General features: G+C 48.4%; 1 protein-coding gene across 2 annotated transcripts in view; it reads right to left on the reverse strand.

The window, feature by feature from the left end:
• ARHGAP22 (Rho GTPase activating protein 22) overlaps nt 1-17,163 on the reverse strand; it is a 203,285-nt gene that overhangs the window by 47,831 nt on the left and 138,291 nt on the right. For both annotated transcript variants that reach the window (XM_082673079.1, XM_082673080.1), the window contains exon 4: nt 6,614-6,742. In XM_082673079.1, the coding sequence (XP_082529205.1) occupies nt 6,614-6,742 (129 nt within the window). The remainder of the gene's footprint in view (nt 1-6,613; nt 6,743-17,163) is intronic.

The following is a 17,163-nucleotide window of genomic DNA, read 5'->3' on the forward strand; positions in this document are numbered from 1 at the left end:
AAGCCCAAATAGAGCTGTGGTCTTGCTGCATTGTCCCAAACCTGCTCTAGGCCGTGTCTTCCTCACTCACCTAATGACAGTTCTTTCTGTCTGCTCGATCAGACCCCTGGGAGTCCACCTTCACTGCTCCCTTTCTCTCAAACCCACATCCAAGAGATCTTGTAGGTCCTACTTTCAAAACAGATTTGGAATCTGCTCACTTTCACCACCACCCAGCATAGTGTAAGCACCCTTGTCTCTCACCTGAATTACTGCAAACAGGTCCCCCGGCTTCCCCTTTTCCCGCTCTAGTCAGCAGTCAGAGCGGCCCTTTTAACTATCTATCAGATCACGTCCTTCCTCTGCCATCAGGCTCCTTTGCATCTGGCCCTGTCCCTCACTCCCTCATCCCACCTGCCTCCGAGCTGGTTCAAGACCACCTCAGATGCTCTCTGTTTTTGCCCAAGCTGTTGCCTGGGTCTGTCACACTTCCACCTGACATCCTCCTGGCTCACTTTCTCACTTCTTCAAGACTTTGGGTGTCACTCTATCATTAGGCTCACACTCACTACTGTATTTTAAATGGCTCTATTTTTTTTTTTTTCTTTCAGTAGCACTCACCACCTTCTAACACAGCAGTTCTCGAAGTGTGGGCCCCAGACCAGCAGCATCAGTATCACCCGGGAACTTGTTAGAAACACAAATCCTAGTGAGTTGGAAACTCTGGGGGAGGATAAAACAGTCTCCCTTTTCTTCTGGGTGGTTCTGATGAGAACAATTGCTCTGTGCCATGAGATGTACGTTTCTGTTACTCTCTGTCTTGGGGAGTAGAATGGAAGCTCCGTCTGATCCCTCCTGTGTGCCCCGCCTGCACGTGGCAGACGTTCTGTGTTGAATGAATAGAACTATTTAGTTTTGAGAGTTCTGAGCACTTTGCATCCATTTTCTCTCTTAATTCTCATGACAATTCTGCAAAGAAGATATTCTTATTTCAATTTTACAAACAAGGACACAGAGAGGGTAAGTGGCATGCCCAGAGTCACACAGCAAGCAAGGGGCAGAGCCAGATCACACACAGACCGCAGCCTGATGCCAAAACCTGTGCTCACTCTGACTCCTCTAATACTTCAACACAACCGGCTCTGCTAATAAGCACCTTCCTATGCACATAAGAGGCACCTTCGAGGGCTTGCTGGCTCTCTCCAGATAACCAGGCAAGGCAAGGACTCACCCATGAGCACCCATCAGATGCCAGGCAGCCCTGCTATCGTGTGACTCCTTTCTCTCCCCTTTTCACAGAGAGCTGGCTAGGAGGTGCTGCCCAACAGGGCCTCCCCAGGGGCCGTGTTCCTAGAGTGGGGCATGGAAGTCCAGAGATCCACTGGGCAGTGGGGCCCTCTTCACAATATCAAGTCTTCTGATCCATGAACATGGGATGTCTTTCCATTTATTTAGGTCTTTAACTTCTTTCAAGAATGTATTGTCATTTTTAGAGTATTAAGTTTTGTACTTCTTTTGTTAAATATATTGGTAAGTATTTTGTTCTTTTGGATGCTATTATAAATGAAGTTTTCTTAACTTCATTTTCAGTTTTCCCAGTGCTACTGTATAGAAATAAAATTGATTTGTGTAATTGACGTTGTATCTTGCAATCGCGCTGAATTTCTTTATTAGATCTAATAGATTTCTAGTAGATTTCTTAACACTGTCTATATACGAAATTATGTCATCTGCAAATAGATTACTTGTTTCTTCCTTCCCAATCTGGATGCATTTTATTTCATTTTCTTGCCTAATTGTTCTGGTTAGAATTGTTCTGGTGTTGAATAGAAGTGGTGAAAGGGAGAATCCTTGTCTTGTTCCTGAAAAGCATTCAGTCTTTTTCCATTAAGCATGATGTTATCTGTGGGGTTTTTTTGTAGATGCCCTTTAGCAGGTCTAGAAAATTCCTTTCTATCTCTAGACTGTTGAATGTTTTTGTCATGAAATGGTGCTGGATTTTGTCAAATGCCTTTTCTCAGTTGATTGAGATGATCATGTGGTTTTTGTCATTTATTCTATTGATGTATCCCATTAATTAATTTTCAGATGTTAAACCACCCTTGCATTCCTGGGATTAATCTCATTTGGTCATGGTTATAATCCTTTTATATATTGCTGGATTCAATTTCTTTGTATTTTGTTGAGGAATTTCCCATCTATATCCACAAGAGATACTGGTGCTCCAGCGATTCCTCTCTCCCTCACCTGTACCATCGTTGATGTTTTGTCTCCCAACTTAAAAAAATAAACAAAACTCTCTCTTCACCTGACTCCCTCCTCCAGCTACTGTCCCATTTCTCTTTTTCCCTTTACAGCAAACTTTTTGAAAGAGTTGGCTATGATCACACTCCAATTCCCCTCCTCTTATCCTTTTTCATACCCACTATTATCAGGCTTTACTCCCAGGACTCCACCAAAACCACCCTTGACAAGTCAACCATGGACTGTGCTCACCATCTGTTCTCTCCTGGTTGATCTATTGGCAGTGCACAGATACTTCTTTCTTAGATGCTCTCTTCACTCAGCCCAGGGAGCCCACTTGCTCCTGGCTCTCCTCATCCCCTGTGCTGGCTTCTCCTATGCTCCCTGACTTCCCACCTGGAAGCAGCTCAGGGCTCAGCCCTGGTCCTCTGCTGCCCCTCCACTAGCTCCATGGTGTCTCATCCAGCCTCAGGGCTTCAAACCCCATCTATGTGTCAATAGCCCCCACATTCTCTCTCCAACCCAGTCTTCTCTCCTGGTCTCTAGACGTAAATGTCAAATTGCCTACGTGATACCTTAAGCTTGAGCCTCTAACATGTATCCCAGGATAAGCCCCAAAGTGAACTCTGCATCTTCCTTCCAAACAACTGCACTTCCTGTGTTCTTTCTCATCTCAGTTAACAGCTAATCCATCCTTCCAGTTGGCTTAGATCAAAACACCTTGGAATTACCCTTGACTTCTCTCACTCTCTTACACCTTTCACCCATTCCAGTAGGGGAAATACTATTGGTTCTACCTTCAAAATATATCAAGAACTCAATTATTCCTCATCACCCACGCCATCCTGAGCCAAGCCGCCATCACCTCTCACCTGCACGACTGTGTAACGAGCTCCTAACTGGTCTCCCTGTTTCTGTCCCTGCTTCTTTCATCCATTCTCAACACAGCAGCCAGAGGGATCCTGCTGGGACCTGAGTCAGGCTTGGCCACTGCTCTGTTCAAGACCTGCCAATGACATCACCTCGCTCAGAGGAAAATCCAGAGTCATCACCGTGACAAGGCCCTACTGATTTACCAGCCCTTACCTCCTCTCTCCCCCTTCACAGACTCTGCTCCAGCCACGCTGGCCTCCTTGCTGCTCTTCCAACCCCCGCCGTCTGCCTCCAAAACGCTCTGCCCAGATACATGCGTAACTCACCCCTTCGTCTCCTTTACTCAGATGTCACTAAACTCCAAGCCCCCATCACTCCCGCTTGCCCTCCCCACCTCATCTGCCTCCACTGCGCTCTCTACCATCTAACCTACACCAGGCTTACTTGCTTGCTGTCTGTCTCCTTTCTTGGAATGTACACCCCACGAGGGCAGGGACCTTGTCTGTCCCACTCACTGCTGTGTTACCGGCCCCCAGAACACATCCTCGAGTGAATGACTGACTGGTTGAATGAATGCCCAGACAAGAGGCACTCCATCAGGACCACCCCTGGGCAGGCCGTCGGCAGTGACCGGCTGCCCTGCCCCGCTGGCCGGCGTTTCCTCTGTGTGGTGCCCGGGCTCTCCCCTGACTGCAGCAGGCACGCTGCCCACTGGTGCCTGGCAGAGGTGGCCACTCTCTGCCAGAGCAAATATGCTTGAAAGGACTCACGGGCTCCGTTATTAAACAGTGAAAGAAGGGCTGATCCTCTAAGCCTCCTTTCCAGGGGAACCCAGGCTAATAACAGCTTTGCCACGAAACCTGCAGAGGCGGATGGAGACCCCCTTCAAGTGCCAAACTTGCCCGGACATGTCTGCCACCGCTAACCCCTGGGATTTCTGCCTTTCCTCTATATTTCTGGTAGAAAGGAGATAAGCGCCTTTGATGGTGGTTCCTGTTTTCATTCTTGTGACTTCTTCGGCACACGGCACACAGCCTGAGAAGTCTGATAAACGCTGGGGAATGAGGGCCGGGGGAGGGGCAAATCTGGTTTCTATGTGGGATTCTGCAAATGGTCCCCATTTAGCAAGTACAGAGAGAGACAGACAGAGACAGACAGAGAGACAGAGAAAAACAGGCAGACAGGCACGTGTGTGGGTCAGGGAGCCAGCACACTGAGTACGGGTAGACCACATGTGACGTGACAGTGCCCTGGATGGGCTGGGACAAGACACAGCCTTTGGGGTCAGAACATGTACCTCTGTTTCTCAGCTCTGCTCCTGACTAGCTGTGTCATCTTGGGCAAATTACTTAGCCTCTTTGACCTTTAGTTTCTCTCCTTTCTTTGTTTTATTTAGCTTTTGATTTTTTATGTAGTGAAGTATGCAGACATTCAAAAAGTATTTAAAGCACCTATGCACAGAGATGCAGAGTATTATAAAATGAGCACCTGTGTAACTAGGCCTGCTATCCTGACCTTTATGGCATTCATTTCTTTGCTTTTCTTTATATTTTTGCTGCCTAATTATTTACCCATAAATAACATGGTTTCCTTCTGCCCTATTTTCGACTTTATGTAAATAGAATCACAGCATGTTCTTGGGCTGCCCTAGTCTCACGGTATGTTTTTAGGATTCATGCATGCTGTTGGGTAGAGCTGTAGTTCATTCATTCTCACTGCTGTAGAGTTTTCTGTTGTAAGAATGAATTGTGTTTATTTCTCCATTGTATTCTTGCTGAATACTTGGTGCTTTTTGTAACTCATTTAAAGAGTCTCTTGCTAGCCAAGACCATGGCAATGTTCTCCTTTCCCTGGTGCTCCGAGGTGCTACCTGTCATAAATCCAAGTCCAGAGGCATGGGTGTCTGGGCTCTATTCTGTGCCATTGGGTCACTTTCAACCACTTTGCACCAAAGGAAGCCCGTGGAGGCTGCAGAAGTTCCTGGGTGGGCTTGGGTTTCCCAGGCCATTAAATTGGGGCTGTGGGTCAAAGGTGCTGTGATCACCAGGGGGCAGGGAGGCCATGGCTAACAGTGGAGCCATTGAAGAAGCCCCCAAAGGTGAGCTTCTGCCCCTGCCTGGATGGTGCAGCAAACACTGTGAAACATGGAGAGAGAGGATGTCCACGGTTCATGTGGTCAGAACACAGCTGGCCCAAAGGCCCCTGTCTCCACAGTTAGCTGGGGGCTGGTGACCCCAGCCCAGCTGACATGGTGAACCTTTCTAAAAGCCCTTTTCAGGATGACTGCGCAGGGACACCGACCTACAGAGACAGCACCTGCACAGCTGGGCGGCGGCGTTCCTTTCTCCTGCGCCCCATGTCCAGACCATCAGCAAACCCTGCAGCCCCACCTTCAGAACACGTCTCAGCTGACCGCTCTCCACGGTCTCCTCCACTCCCACACGCGCCCAGGCCCCACACTCAGGTCCAACAACTGTCCCAGCCTGCTTCAGCCGCTCTTGTCTCTGTGACCCACCCGTCACACGGCAGCCAGATGACTCTTCTTATAAATATAAATCAAGTTGTGTCTGTCTCCTGCTCAGAGCCCTCCCTGGTGCCCCATCAATTTAGAAGATCTGGAAGCCCCACTATGTCCCCAAGGCCTCAGGTCCTCCATCCTCCTGTCCTCACTCCCTCAGACCCTCTGGCCTTCCTGAGGGTCCTTGTGTTTCCATGGCCCTTTCCCAACCCAGGGCGTTTGCACTCGCTGGTCCCTCTGCCTGCACGCTCTCCCCAGCATCCCCTGGATCTCCTGGTGACGTCATTAAGTTGGCTTAATGAACAACACCTGACACAGTGCCCCCTCCATCCTCCACTTGGCTCTACTTTGCTCCCTGCGTTTCTCCCTACTAGACGTCGCGAGTCACCTTTACTTGCCTATCGCTTGTGTCCCCCAGGACAATGGAGGGGGCGGGGAGGGCAGAAGCACCCTCTCTTTGGTTTCCCACTGAATTCTTAGCACCTGGAATACCACTCCATACATTTTAGGCACCCAATAAAAGTGTAGAATAAAGGAGCAGGTGAGTAAACGGCAACCTTTGTCTTCAGGTCAGGGACAGAGAGCCATGCAGGGGCCACAAGCCGCATCAGAGGGAAGGACACGGTACCTCGCCCTCCGATATGACCCTGAGTGTCCACTTCTGGCCTAAGTGTAGACCACCCATACACACCCAGCATGCAGCAGGGTCTGGACACAGGGAGGCAAGGACACACAAGCCCCAGGGCTATCCAGTCGGAGGAGGGCATGTTTTTGAAAAGTGGTCCAAATCTCCCCTGCGAGGACCTGCTTAGTCCACCGAGGGGTGACCCCTGAGGGCCAGCAGAAGAGGACGACACTGCCTGTCTGCAGTAGGAAGCGTGGGACTCAGCCAGCGCTACCTGAGCGAGAGGGATCTTGCAGGCTCAGAGCAGGGCGGAGGGGCGTGATTACCTGGAGGCAAGGGTTCTAGAGGGTGAGCATGCGCGCTACGGGCCGTACCTCCGCCGAACGGGGCCCAGATGACCCGGCGGATGGCCTGCACCCAGTCCTCCATGTCCCGCTGGGAGCTGGCCATGAGCAGGAGCGCCTCGGGGTTGGCCGGCACCTTCTCCCGCTCCCCGGCACCACCTGCAAGACAGGGAGAACAGGCTTACTGCAGGGACCCCGGAGGACACGGGGGGCCTCCCCCGTAGGGCTCTCTCCAGTCCCGACCACAGCTGGCTTTCATTCCCTGGGGTGTGAGAAGGTCGTCTCTCCAAAAACCACTCAGCAACAGCTGTGCTTTTTGGTTCTATACTGGCAGGCCACCCCCTTCCCACATCCCACGTCACACATCTGGCTTTGGGGCCCTCTTGGGTTTCTTCTTCTCCCTTTGTCTTCTTTGTTATTTCTCCACAGCATTAAAATCATCCTGGGGTACTCGTAGGAAAAAGCATGCAGATGTGACACCAGCTCAGAGAAGTTTGGATGCCAGAGGAGCTTCGCTATGTATTTTATTTAAATCAACTTCACACATCTGAAATGCACAGCTAAATGTCACTACGTGCTATATGTCACCTATGTCACTATAAGCTAACCGGGCTTATCTGCTGGTGGGGTGAGTCGCAGAGATCCGTGTTCCCAAGGGGCTGGGATGACAGGAGAACTGTGAGACCAGGCTGACCCTTGCTGGGGCCTGCAGCCCAGTGACAGAGACCAGACAGGAGTTAAGTGCTTACTGAGCTCTTGGTACCTGCCTTCCAGTGAACTAGAGCGGTGCCTGATTCTTCCAGTTAACAAAGCTGACAGACTCGCCTGCCCTCCTAGGATTCTTTCATCTTCACAATGCCTCTGAGCGAGGTACTATTACTATCTGCATTTGACAGACAAGGAAACTGAAGCACAGAGTGATTAAGGAACTTGTCTGAATTCACACAGCTAATACGTGGCAGAGCCAGGGATTCAAAGTCCCCAGCTCTGGGCTGGGGCTGGGACCCCACCCCCTGCTCCCCCCATTCCCCATGAACGAGGCGACCTGCTGGGGTCAGGCTGACAGTGGTCACAGCAAGGCCGCTGAGGACTAGGGAAACCGAGGGGACAGCTCTGAGGGCTGGAGCACAGCATGAGGTGCATCCTTGCTGGGGGAGTGCCACAAGTGAGGCCTGGAAGCTGGGTAGCGGGAAAGCAGGCTGGAGGGGCCCACGGGGCCCAAAGCTCAGGAGAGTGGTGTGCCAGGGTCCTAGGATGCCTTTTGAGACCCGCAATATACACACACTAGCCCAGCTCCTTTGGGTCCAGGCAGCAACTGGGCAGCAGCACTGCAGCGGTGGAGAGGTGGAGAGGAAGGGAGCTTGAGAGAGCAGAGCCTGAAGCCCAAGAGACAGTGCAGGCCGATGGAAAACAAAGACTGTACCCACAGCTGGGGCAGCTGCATGGTCATTCACGGGGCAAGGGCGCCGCCACTGAGAAGGGGACAGCGGCTCTGCATCTTTAGGGTCCCACTCAACGTGGACCATGAGGCCTGGGGTGGCCGAGTGTCCCATGTGGGGAAGGGAAGCCAGGTGTTGCCAGGAAGCTTTTCCATGTATGCTTTTCTGGAAAAACATCTCCAGATGACTCAGAAGGAAGGGACCTGGAGATGGATGGCTCTAAGAATTTGTTGTGGTTACTTGTTTGTCCTAAATGAATACTCAGGTTTGTATCTAACTGGAATTTCTCATTTTTTTCAATTCTTTTTCCTAAAGAGGGCCACCCACGTCACAGAAGCTTCATTTACGAAACCTGGATCCACCTTGCCCAGAGGTTGACAGATGCTCTCATGTCCAGCTGTGCCCCCGCCCAGGGTCCTGCTCTAAGCCTGTGTGTTTAACTTTTCAAGTACTTTTCATGTATGTATGTTTATTTATGTATATTTGTATATATGTATATTTAACTTTTTGAGAAACTGCCACAAACTGTTCTCCAAAGTGATTGCACCACTTAATGTTGCCACCAGCAGTGTATGAGGGTTCCAGTTCTTCCAGTTCCTCACCAACACTTGGTATGGCCGGTCTCTTTACTTTTAGCCATTCTAATGGGTGTGTAGGAATAGAGCACTGTGTATGAATTTGCATTTTCCAAATGACTAATGATGCTGCACATCTTCTTACGTATTTAATTGCCATCCATGTGCCTTCTTTGGTGAAATATCTGTTGAAATCTTTTGTCCATTTTTAAAAGAGGTTGTTCATTTTTCATTATTGAGTTTTGAGAGTTCTTTACATCTTCTGGATACAAGTTCTTTATCAGATATATGCTGTGCAAATATCTCTCCCAGTCTGTGTGTTTTCTTTTCATTCTGTGAACAGTGCGTTTCCAAGAGCAGAAGTTTTTAACTTGGATGAAGCTCAACTTATCAATTTTTTCTGGTTTTGTATCTAAACAATCTTTGCTTAACCCAGGTCATAAGTTTTCTCCTAGATTTTCTTCTAGAAGTTTCATGGTTTTAGGGTTTACATTTAGGTCTATGAGTTAGTTTTTGTATATGGTGCAAGGTATGGATTGGAGTTCATCCTTTTATACATGGATGTCCAGTTGTTCCAGCACCATTTGTTGAACAGACGATCCTTTCCCCACTGACTTGCCAGTGCACCTACACAGGTGATCGTGCTATCTGCGAATAAAGACAGTTTTACTTCTTCCTTTCCAATCTGGGTGCCTTTTATTTCTGATTCTTGTCAAATCGCGCTGACTAGAGCCTCAAATAGGATGTTGAATAGAAGTGGTGAGAGTGGACATCCTTATCTTGTTCTTGATCTTATAGCAAAAGCATTCAACTTTTCACCATTAAGTATACCTATTGTAGGTTTTTTGTTGATGTCCTTTCTCAGCCCGAGGAAGTTCTCTTCTATTTCCAGTTTGCTGAGAGGTTTTTGTTTTGTTTTGTTTTTTTTGCGGTACGCGGGCCTCTCACTGTTGTGGCCTCTCCCGTTGCGGAGCACAGGCTCCGGACGCGCAGGCTCAGTGGCCATGGCTCACGGGCCCAGCCGCTCTGCGGCATGTGGGATCCTCCCGGACCAGGGCACGAACCCGCGTCCCCTGCATCGGCAGGCGGACTCCCAACCACTGCACCACCGGGGAAGCCCGAGAGTATTTTTTTTAATCAGAAATGGATATTGGGGTTTTGTCAAATGCTTTTTTCTGTATCTATTGAGAGATCACATTTTTTTTTTTTAGTTTGCTATTATGATGAATCACACTGAGAGATTTTCAAATGTTAAACTAGCTTTTCATTCCTGAAATTCCAATTGGTCATGATGTATTATCCTTTTTATTATTGTTGGGTTCAATTTACTAAAATTTTGTTTAGAATTTTTCATCTATATTCATGAAGGATATTGGTATGCCATTTTCTTTTCTTATGTCTGTCTGATTTTGGTATCAGGGTAATGCTGGCCTCACAGAATAAGCTGGTAAGTATTCCCTCTGTTTCAATATTTTTGGAAGAGTTTGTGTAGAGTTACTATTTTTTTTTTTTAAATATTTGATAGAATTCACCAATGAAGCCCCCTAGACCTGGACTTTTCCTTGTGGGAAGGTTTTTTAATAAATTAAATTTCTATAACATATACACCTATTTCTTCTTGAGTGAGCTTTGTAGTGTGTGTCTTGCAAGGAATTTGTCTGTTTCATCTAAGTTGTTGTTTCTATTGACAAAAAGTTGCTCATAATATTTCCCTTATTATCCTTTTAGTATTTGGTAGTGATGTCACCTCACTCATTTATATTATTGGCGATTTGTGTCTTTTCTTTTTTCCCCTGATCAGTCCTGCTAGAGGCTTACTGATTTTATTAATCTCAAAAAAGAGCGTTTTGTTTTACTGACTTTATGTCTTTTTCTTTGTTTTTCTGATTAGCAAACTTTTAAAGGGCTAGATAGTGAATATGTTAGGTTTTCGGGCCATATGGTCTCTGCCAAAACTACCTACGCTGCTGTTGTAGCTAGAAAGCAGCCATAGACAGTACGTAAGTGAAAGAGCAGGGCTGTGTCTGTGCAAACACTTGTCTACAAAAAGAGGGAGCCAGCCCACAGGTGGTAGTTTGCCAACTTGTATCTCATTAATTTACACTCTGGTCTTTATTATTTCTCTTCATCTGTTTACTCTGTGTTTAATTTGCTCTCATTTTTCTAGTTTCTTACAGTGTTTAGTGCTATAGTTTCCCCCCTAAGTACTGCTTTAGAGGCATGTACAACCCTTGTATATTGTTTTTTCGTTTTTATTCAGCTCAAAATGTCTTACCCTTTGGATTTTTTCTTTGACCTATGAGTTATTTAGAAATGTGTTATTTCCAAGTTTGGGGGATTTTCCAGAAATCTATTATTGATTTCTAATTTAATTCCATTGTGTTCAGAGAAGATATGTTGTATGATTCGAATCCTTTTAAATTTATTAAGACTTGTTTTGGGATTAGAATACGGTCTATCTTGCTAAGCATTCTGTTTGCACTGAGAAAAATTACTCTGCTGTGGTTGGGTGGAGTGTTCTATAAATTAGGTCTAGTTGTTGAGTTTTCTTTTTTTTAAATTTTCCATATTCTTACTGACTTCCTGTCTACTTGTTCTTACAGATTTTGTTTCTAAGATTTATTTGGTGGGTCCAGAGTTCTCAGTATAGAGCTAATAACTCCCCACTGCTGAGAGAAAACCCTTCTGTGTATGCTATGCAATGCCCCAGGAGTCCAATGGAAATAGGCACTATTTCCTGCCCTGTGTCAGAGTGGTCAGTGTTGCCTCTAACCCTTTCCAGTGGTTCTTTCCTCAGCCTCAGGTAATGTCCTCATGTGCATGTGGTGATGAGCTCCCAAGGGGGTTTTCTCTTTGAGTAGCACTTTCCTCCTTGGTATTCTATCCTGAAAACTCAAGATGCTTTGGTCTCCCCAGCTGTCTCTTTAACTCGTGGAGTCCACTGGACTCCACCTGGGTTTCCCCTTCCTGCATCACGCCTGAAAACTTTCTCAAGCCAGTAAGCTAGGGCATGTGTAGGGCTTGCCTCATTTGTTTCCCATCTCTTGCTGGGGTGAGGGTGGGGTGTCACAGTCCTTCACTGCCTAATGTCTAGTACCTTGAAAAACATTGTTTCATATTATTTGTCCTTGTTTGGTGGGGGTTGTTTTAGGTGGGATAGTACATCGGTCCACCGATCTTATCCAGAAGGGAAAGTCCTGCAACCGCTTCTAAGGGCCCACTATACGTAAACCACTGTGCAAGACAGTTAACACACACAGTCACATTTAATCCTCATAAACACCGTGGGAAGGAGTGCTACTGACTCCATTTTACAGATGAAGAAACTGAGGCTCAGAGAAGTTAAACATTTAGCTCACAAACAAACAAATGGAGGGGCCAGGACTTAAATCCAGGTTTTTTCAACTATAAACTCGTTCTTTTTGCAGTAGAAAACCTCCTCTATGTTAGTGGAGGGGAATGCAAGGAAGATAAAATAGATAGGTCATCAAAGCCAACATTGGGATTTTCTATAGCATTCAATTGTGTACGCTTACCTTGTCCTCTGTTACTTAGAAAAGATTAGTATTAGCTTTAGTTAAGGAAAAAAAAATTCTAACAGCAAACATTTCAGGAAGAAATGCATCATGAAGGATGAGGGCCTCTTGTTACTGTTTCTGGTTTTTCCCTTTTCTTGTGTTTCCACCTATCCTGCCACATACCCCTTTGTTTGAGGCCCTCCTGAACAGTGCTGAGAGCCAGACCCGGGTGAATGCTCAGATCCACCAGGTGGAGCGCAGGGACTTAACTTCCCCCAAATGTCAGGCACACAGGTGTAAGGTGAGAATGTCTACCTTTTTGGGAGAATGAAATGAGCTAGTCCCTTAGCTTAGCACCTTGCAACTAACAAGCACTCTCTAAATGTTCACGTTTATTATCACACTCAGTTAAATCCAGTATGGAGCAGAGTTTCTCCACCTCGGCACTAATGACGTTTTGGGCCAGATAATTCCACACTAGGGTGGCAGCGGCTGACCTGTGCACAGCAGGGCGTTTAGCAGCACCCCTGGCCTCTACCCACGGGATGCCGGTAGCAGCCTCTCCCTCCCTCTCAGGTCTGACAATCAAAAATGTCTCCACATGTTGCCAAATGTTCCTTGGGGGGCAAAGCTGCTCCCAGTTGAGAAGCATTGATAAAGAGCAATAAGATCTTTACTTCCTATGAGTCTAAATGACTTTATGATTCTACCGGTGTGGGACATCCCACAGGCACAACATGGCTTGTCTGCAAATCATCACTACCTCACCCATCACACCAGCTTCCTCTTGTGCTCCTATCTTAGTGCTGGGCAACCAGGTGCCCAAAGCAGAAAGTTTGGAGTCACTAGGCCTTTTCCCTCCCCTTGTCCCCATACTGACCCATAATGTCCCCTGGTGAGCTCATCCAGTCTGAGAGCTTTAACTGCCGTCCCTATGCAGATGACTTCCAGGTTCACTGCTCCCTGCCCTCCAGACCCCTCTGTGCCCTCACCCAACAGCTCCACTGAGATGTCTCCAGCCATCTCCCACTTACCAGCTACAAAATCCATCTCCAGATCTGCCACCCCTTCCCTTCTCGAGTGAGGGCAACTCCACCTTCTAGTTACTCAAGTGGAAACCAGACACATCCTCAGCTCCACTCTGTCTCATATCCATTCCTATCAGCAAATTCTACTGGCTCTTCCTTCAAAACATATTCAAAATCTGACCATGTTTCACTGGCCCACCTGGTCCGAGCCACCTTCATTTCTCCTCTGGCTTACTGGCATGGTCTCTAGGCTCCCTACCTTGCCCCCCACTGCCTGTTCTCAATATGGCAGCACAGTGACCCAGTTAAGCCCCAAACTAGCTCACGTACCTCTGCTCAAAATCCCGCAGTGGCCCCCCTCTCAGCAAAGTCCGTGCGGTGATCTTCCAGGCCTCCTGACCTCTTGCCGGCTACTCCTCTGGCCTCACTGCTGCTCTCTGCCTTGCTCTTTGTCATTCCGCAGACAGCTGGGCACGCCTCTGCCCCAGGGTCTTTGCACTTGCTTCTCCTTTGCCCTTGTTCTTGCTTGGAAAGCCATTCTTCCAGACACTGCCATGACATGCTCCCTTACCTCCTTCAGGTCTTCCCTCAAGTGTCACCTTCTTTGGGAATCCTTCCTGACCACCCTTACTGAAACCTCAATCCACATCACCCACTGCAACCTGGGCCCCTTCCCTGCCTTAATCTTTCCATAGCACTTATAACAATCCAGTACACATATTTTATGTGTTTATATGACATGATTATTTACACTATTTTCAGCCTGCCCCCATTCTGTCTGTTTTATAAGCAACTCCAGCACACTGAGCAGTGCCTGGCATGGGGAGGGTGTGCACGGAATCTGTGATGAATGGAAGAATAGCGATAGCAGAACCAAGGTGACTGGCACACACAGAGCACCCACTCTGAGGCAGACATGATGTTAACAAGCTGATGGGAAGTGCTGTCATTATTCCCATTTAAAGGAAAGGAAAGGTAACTGAAGTCCAGAGATGTTTAGAAACATGTCCACGCAGTAAGAGCAGTGAACTAGGACTCCAGGCAGCCTGATTCCTAACCTTGACCCCACTCTGTGCTCACTACTTCAGCCTGTGGCTTGTTTAAGGGGACCGGCCCCTACATGACCCAGCCAGGTCCCAGCCCAGCTTTTCTTCTTCCCAGCTGGGCTTTATTCCCCTCTGGGCTCCTGGATTTAAGAACTTGCTTTTGAGTTTCTCTTTCCACCAATCCAAGGGATTTGGGGGAGAGGAGGTGACTCCAAAATGCAGCAGATCCTGGCAAGGGTTCCAGGACAAAAACTCCTACCTTTCAACTTTTCTGTATAAGAATTTTCATAATGAAAGGAAAAAAGAATAAGTGATATCTGTGAAACCATTTTGTAAACCACTATAGCCCATGGAACTTCTTCTATGACATTCAGGTCAAAAAGTTGTCATTCTGATGTAATTAATCAAATGATACCTAATAAGCCCAGGATTTATGGAAAATGTTCAAAAATCAAAAGAAACCACTATTTAAAGGTGACAGCAGCTGCAATGTATGATGTGTCACAGGGCCCACCATCATTCTACAGGCTGCCCAGGGGAGCAGGGAGCTCCAGGGAGGCCTCCAACACCTGGATTTCCAGGGGTGAAGGCCAAGCATGGGGATGCAGCTGTCCAGAGCAGTGTAATCCAATGAAAATACAATGCAAGCCACATGGATAATTTCAAATGTTTTAGTAGCTACATTAAAAAAGTAAAATGGGGCTTCCCTGGTGGCGCAGTGGTTGGGAGTCCGCCTGCCGATGCAGGGGACACGGGTTCGTGCCCCGGTCCGGGAAGATCCCACATGCCGCGAAGCGGCTGGGCCTGTGAGCCATGGCCGCTGAGCCTGCGCGTCTGGAGCCTGTGCTCCGCAACGGGAGAGGCCGCAGCAGTGAGAGGCCCGCGTACCGCAAAAAAAAAAAAAAGTAAAATGAAGCCGGTGAACTTATGTTAAATGATATATTTTGTTTATCCCAATACATCCAAAATAGTGTCATTCATTTCAACACATAGTCAGAAACTATTGAGATATTATATTTATATCCTTTTTGTACTAAGTCTTCAAAATCTAGGGTGTAGTCTGTACTAAGAATATGTCTGGACTGGCCACACTTCAAGTGCTCAGTTGCCATATGTAGCTGTTGGCTGCAGGACTGGACAGCTTTCAGACAGCCCAGGCTAGCGCTGGAGGGGAAGGGGAGAGCCCACTATCCCCAGACATCCAGAGACTGTGTGTGTGTGTGTGTGTGTGTGTGTGTGTGTGTGTGTGGCCAGCTCTGGGCAATGCCTAGTTGCCGGCTGGGCTTTTCTGCAGTGTCTCCAAGGTTGGCCTTCCCCGTGCATGCCTGCCACGCTGCACTGGGCTGAACTTGAGCAGAGGCCCGAGCTTCCCACGTACCCCTGTTGACTCTTCTTCACTCAACTTCTTTTGCTTGGAGCCACCGAATGCCACTTGCCCTTTGAGGGTTAACCATCCCCCAGTCTGGTGTCCCTGCAGCCTGCTCTTGACCCTGGCTGTTCACTTACCCCTGGGCAGCTGCCTGCTCCTCTTCAGATGCCTGGCAGGGCAGAAAGGCATGGTGCAAGAACTGGCGGGGCTCTGGTGGCAGGAGGGGCAGCCAAGCTCACTCAGGCCAGGGACAGATGCCAGGCAGACGAGGTGCTGGCGGCTCCGGGTTGCAGCCGCCTCCTGGCTGCCTGTGCACTCTGCCCGTGGGCTGGGGACCAGACACGTTTTGTCTCTCCTGGGGAACTTCTGTACTTCTCAGTGCCCCAAAGCCGGGACTGACCTGGGTGGGGCGGGGCGAGGAGGAACAGCGGGTTCCTGCGGGGCCCTCCAGCTGGTGCTGGGGCTGGTGCATGGCCTGCCTGGGTTTCCTACAGTGGAAATCGCAAGGCAGGTCCCAAGCGCCTGCCACCTTGCACACTCCCTCCCCTATATTCTACCGAGAGCACGGGGCTGGACTCCCAGCGCCACCAGCTTTGTGCCTCTGGGTCCTCCTCTCCAAGAGGAGCCTACCTCACCTGGTTGGTGGAGATTAAATGAATACATGGGAGAAGGTTGATAAAATGTAAGGGCTTACTGGCCACATAATGTTTCTACATTTCCATTTCTTCATCAGCAAAATAACTGGACCTAACTTGTGAGATTCTGGTGAGGACTGAATGAGACAAGGAAGCCAGGAGCTGGACACGACGCCTGCACATGCTTCCTAAGTGCTGTCATACCCTCTGTAACCATCACCATGCCTGTGTTACGACAGGGCAGCTGGAGCTCCCAGTGGCCCAGGGCCACCTGGATGGGAAATGGCACAGCAGGATTTGGATTTAGCAGTTTGGGATTCTTTTCATTAAATCAGCTCCACCCTTATGGTGTATCCCTGATCCCAGAGACAAAGAGCCTGAGACAGCCCCCTTGCCCAGCCTGGTTGCTTCTCCTACATCACTCAGTCCTCCCAGGGCACAGTGTCAAAAGCCTGGACCACAGGCAGCCCTGAAGATACCATCCTAAAGGGTTGAGGCAGGCAGCAGGCACCAGACTCTGGTGAGAGAGCACAGGGAGCGAGGCTGCGCTTGTGTTGATGCCACCTGTTTATCTGCCCATCCCTCCCGTACATCTATCCATCGGTCCATCAGTCCACCCATCCCTTCAACAAGGAAAAGCAGTCACCTAAGAGCAAAGCACATCCAACTCCTTGGAGGGCCTAATGTTCCTGGAATAAAAATCCAACTCTGATGTGACGCTGGGCGTCCAGGTCCCCTGATCACATCTCCTCCTACTTATCCACCCTTAATGCCATCAGCCATCCTGGGTCCCTTTCTCTTCCTCAAGCTCACCCTCTTCCAACTAGAATCTCTGCACTTTCAGGTTCTTGGAATGTTGTTCCCCCAGCTCCTTGCAGAGCTGGCCCCCTCTCACCTTCAGACCTGGCGCCCTCACACCTTCAGACCTTACCTCAAACATCACTTAGAGAAAACTTCCCTGGGTGAGAAC

Source organism: Grampus griseus (genome assembly GCF_964374135.1).
Source record: "Grampus griseus genome assembly, chromosome: 16".
Taxonomy (NCBI): Eukaryota; Metazoa; Chordata; class Mammalia; order Artiodactyla; family Delphinidae; genus Grampus; species Grampus griseus.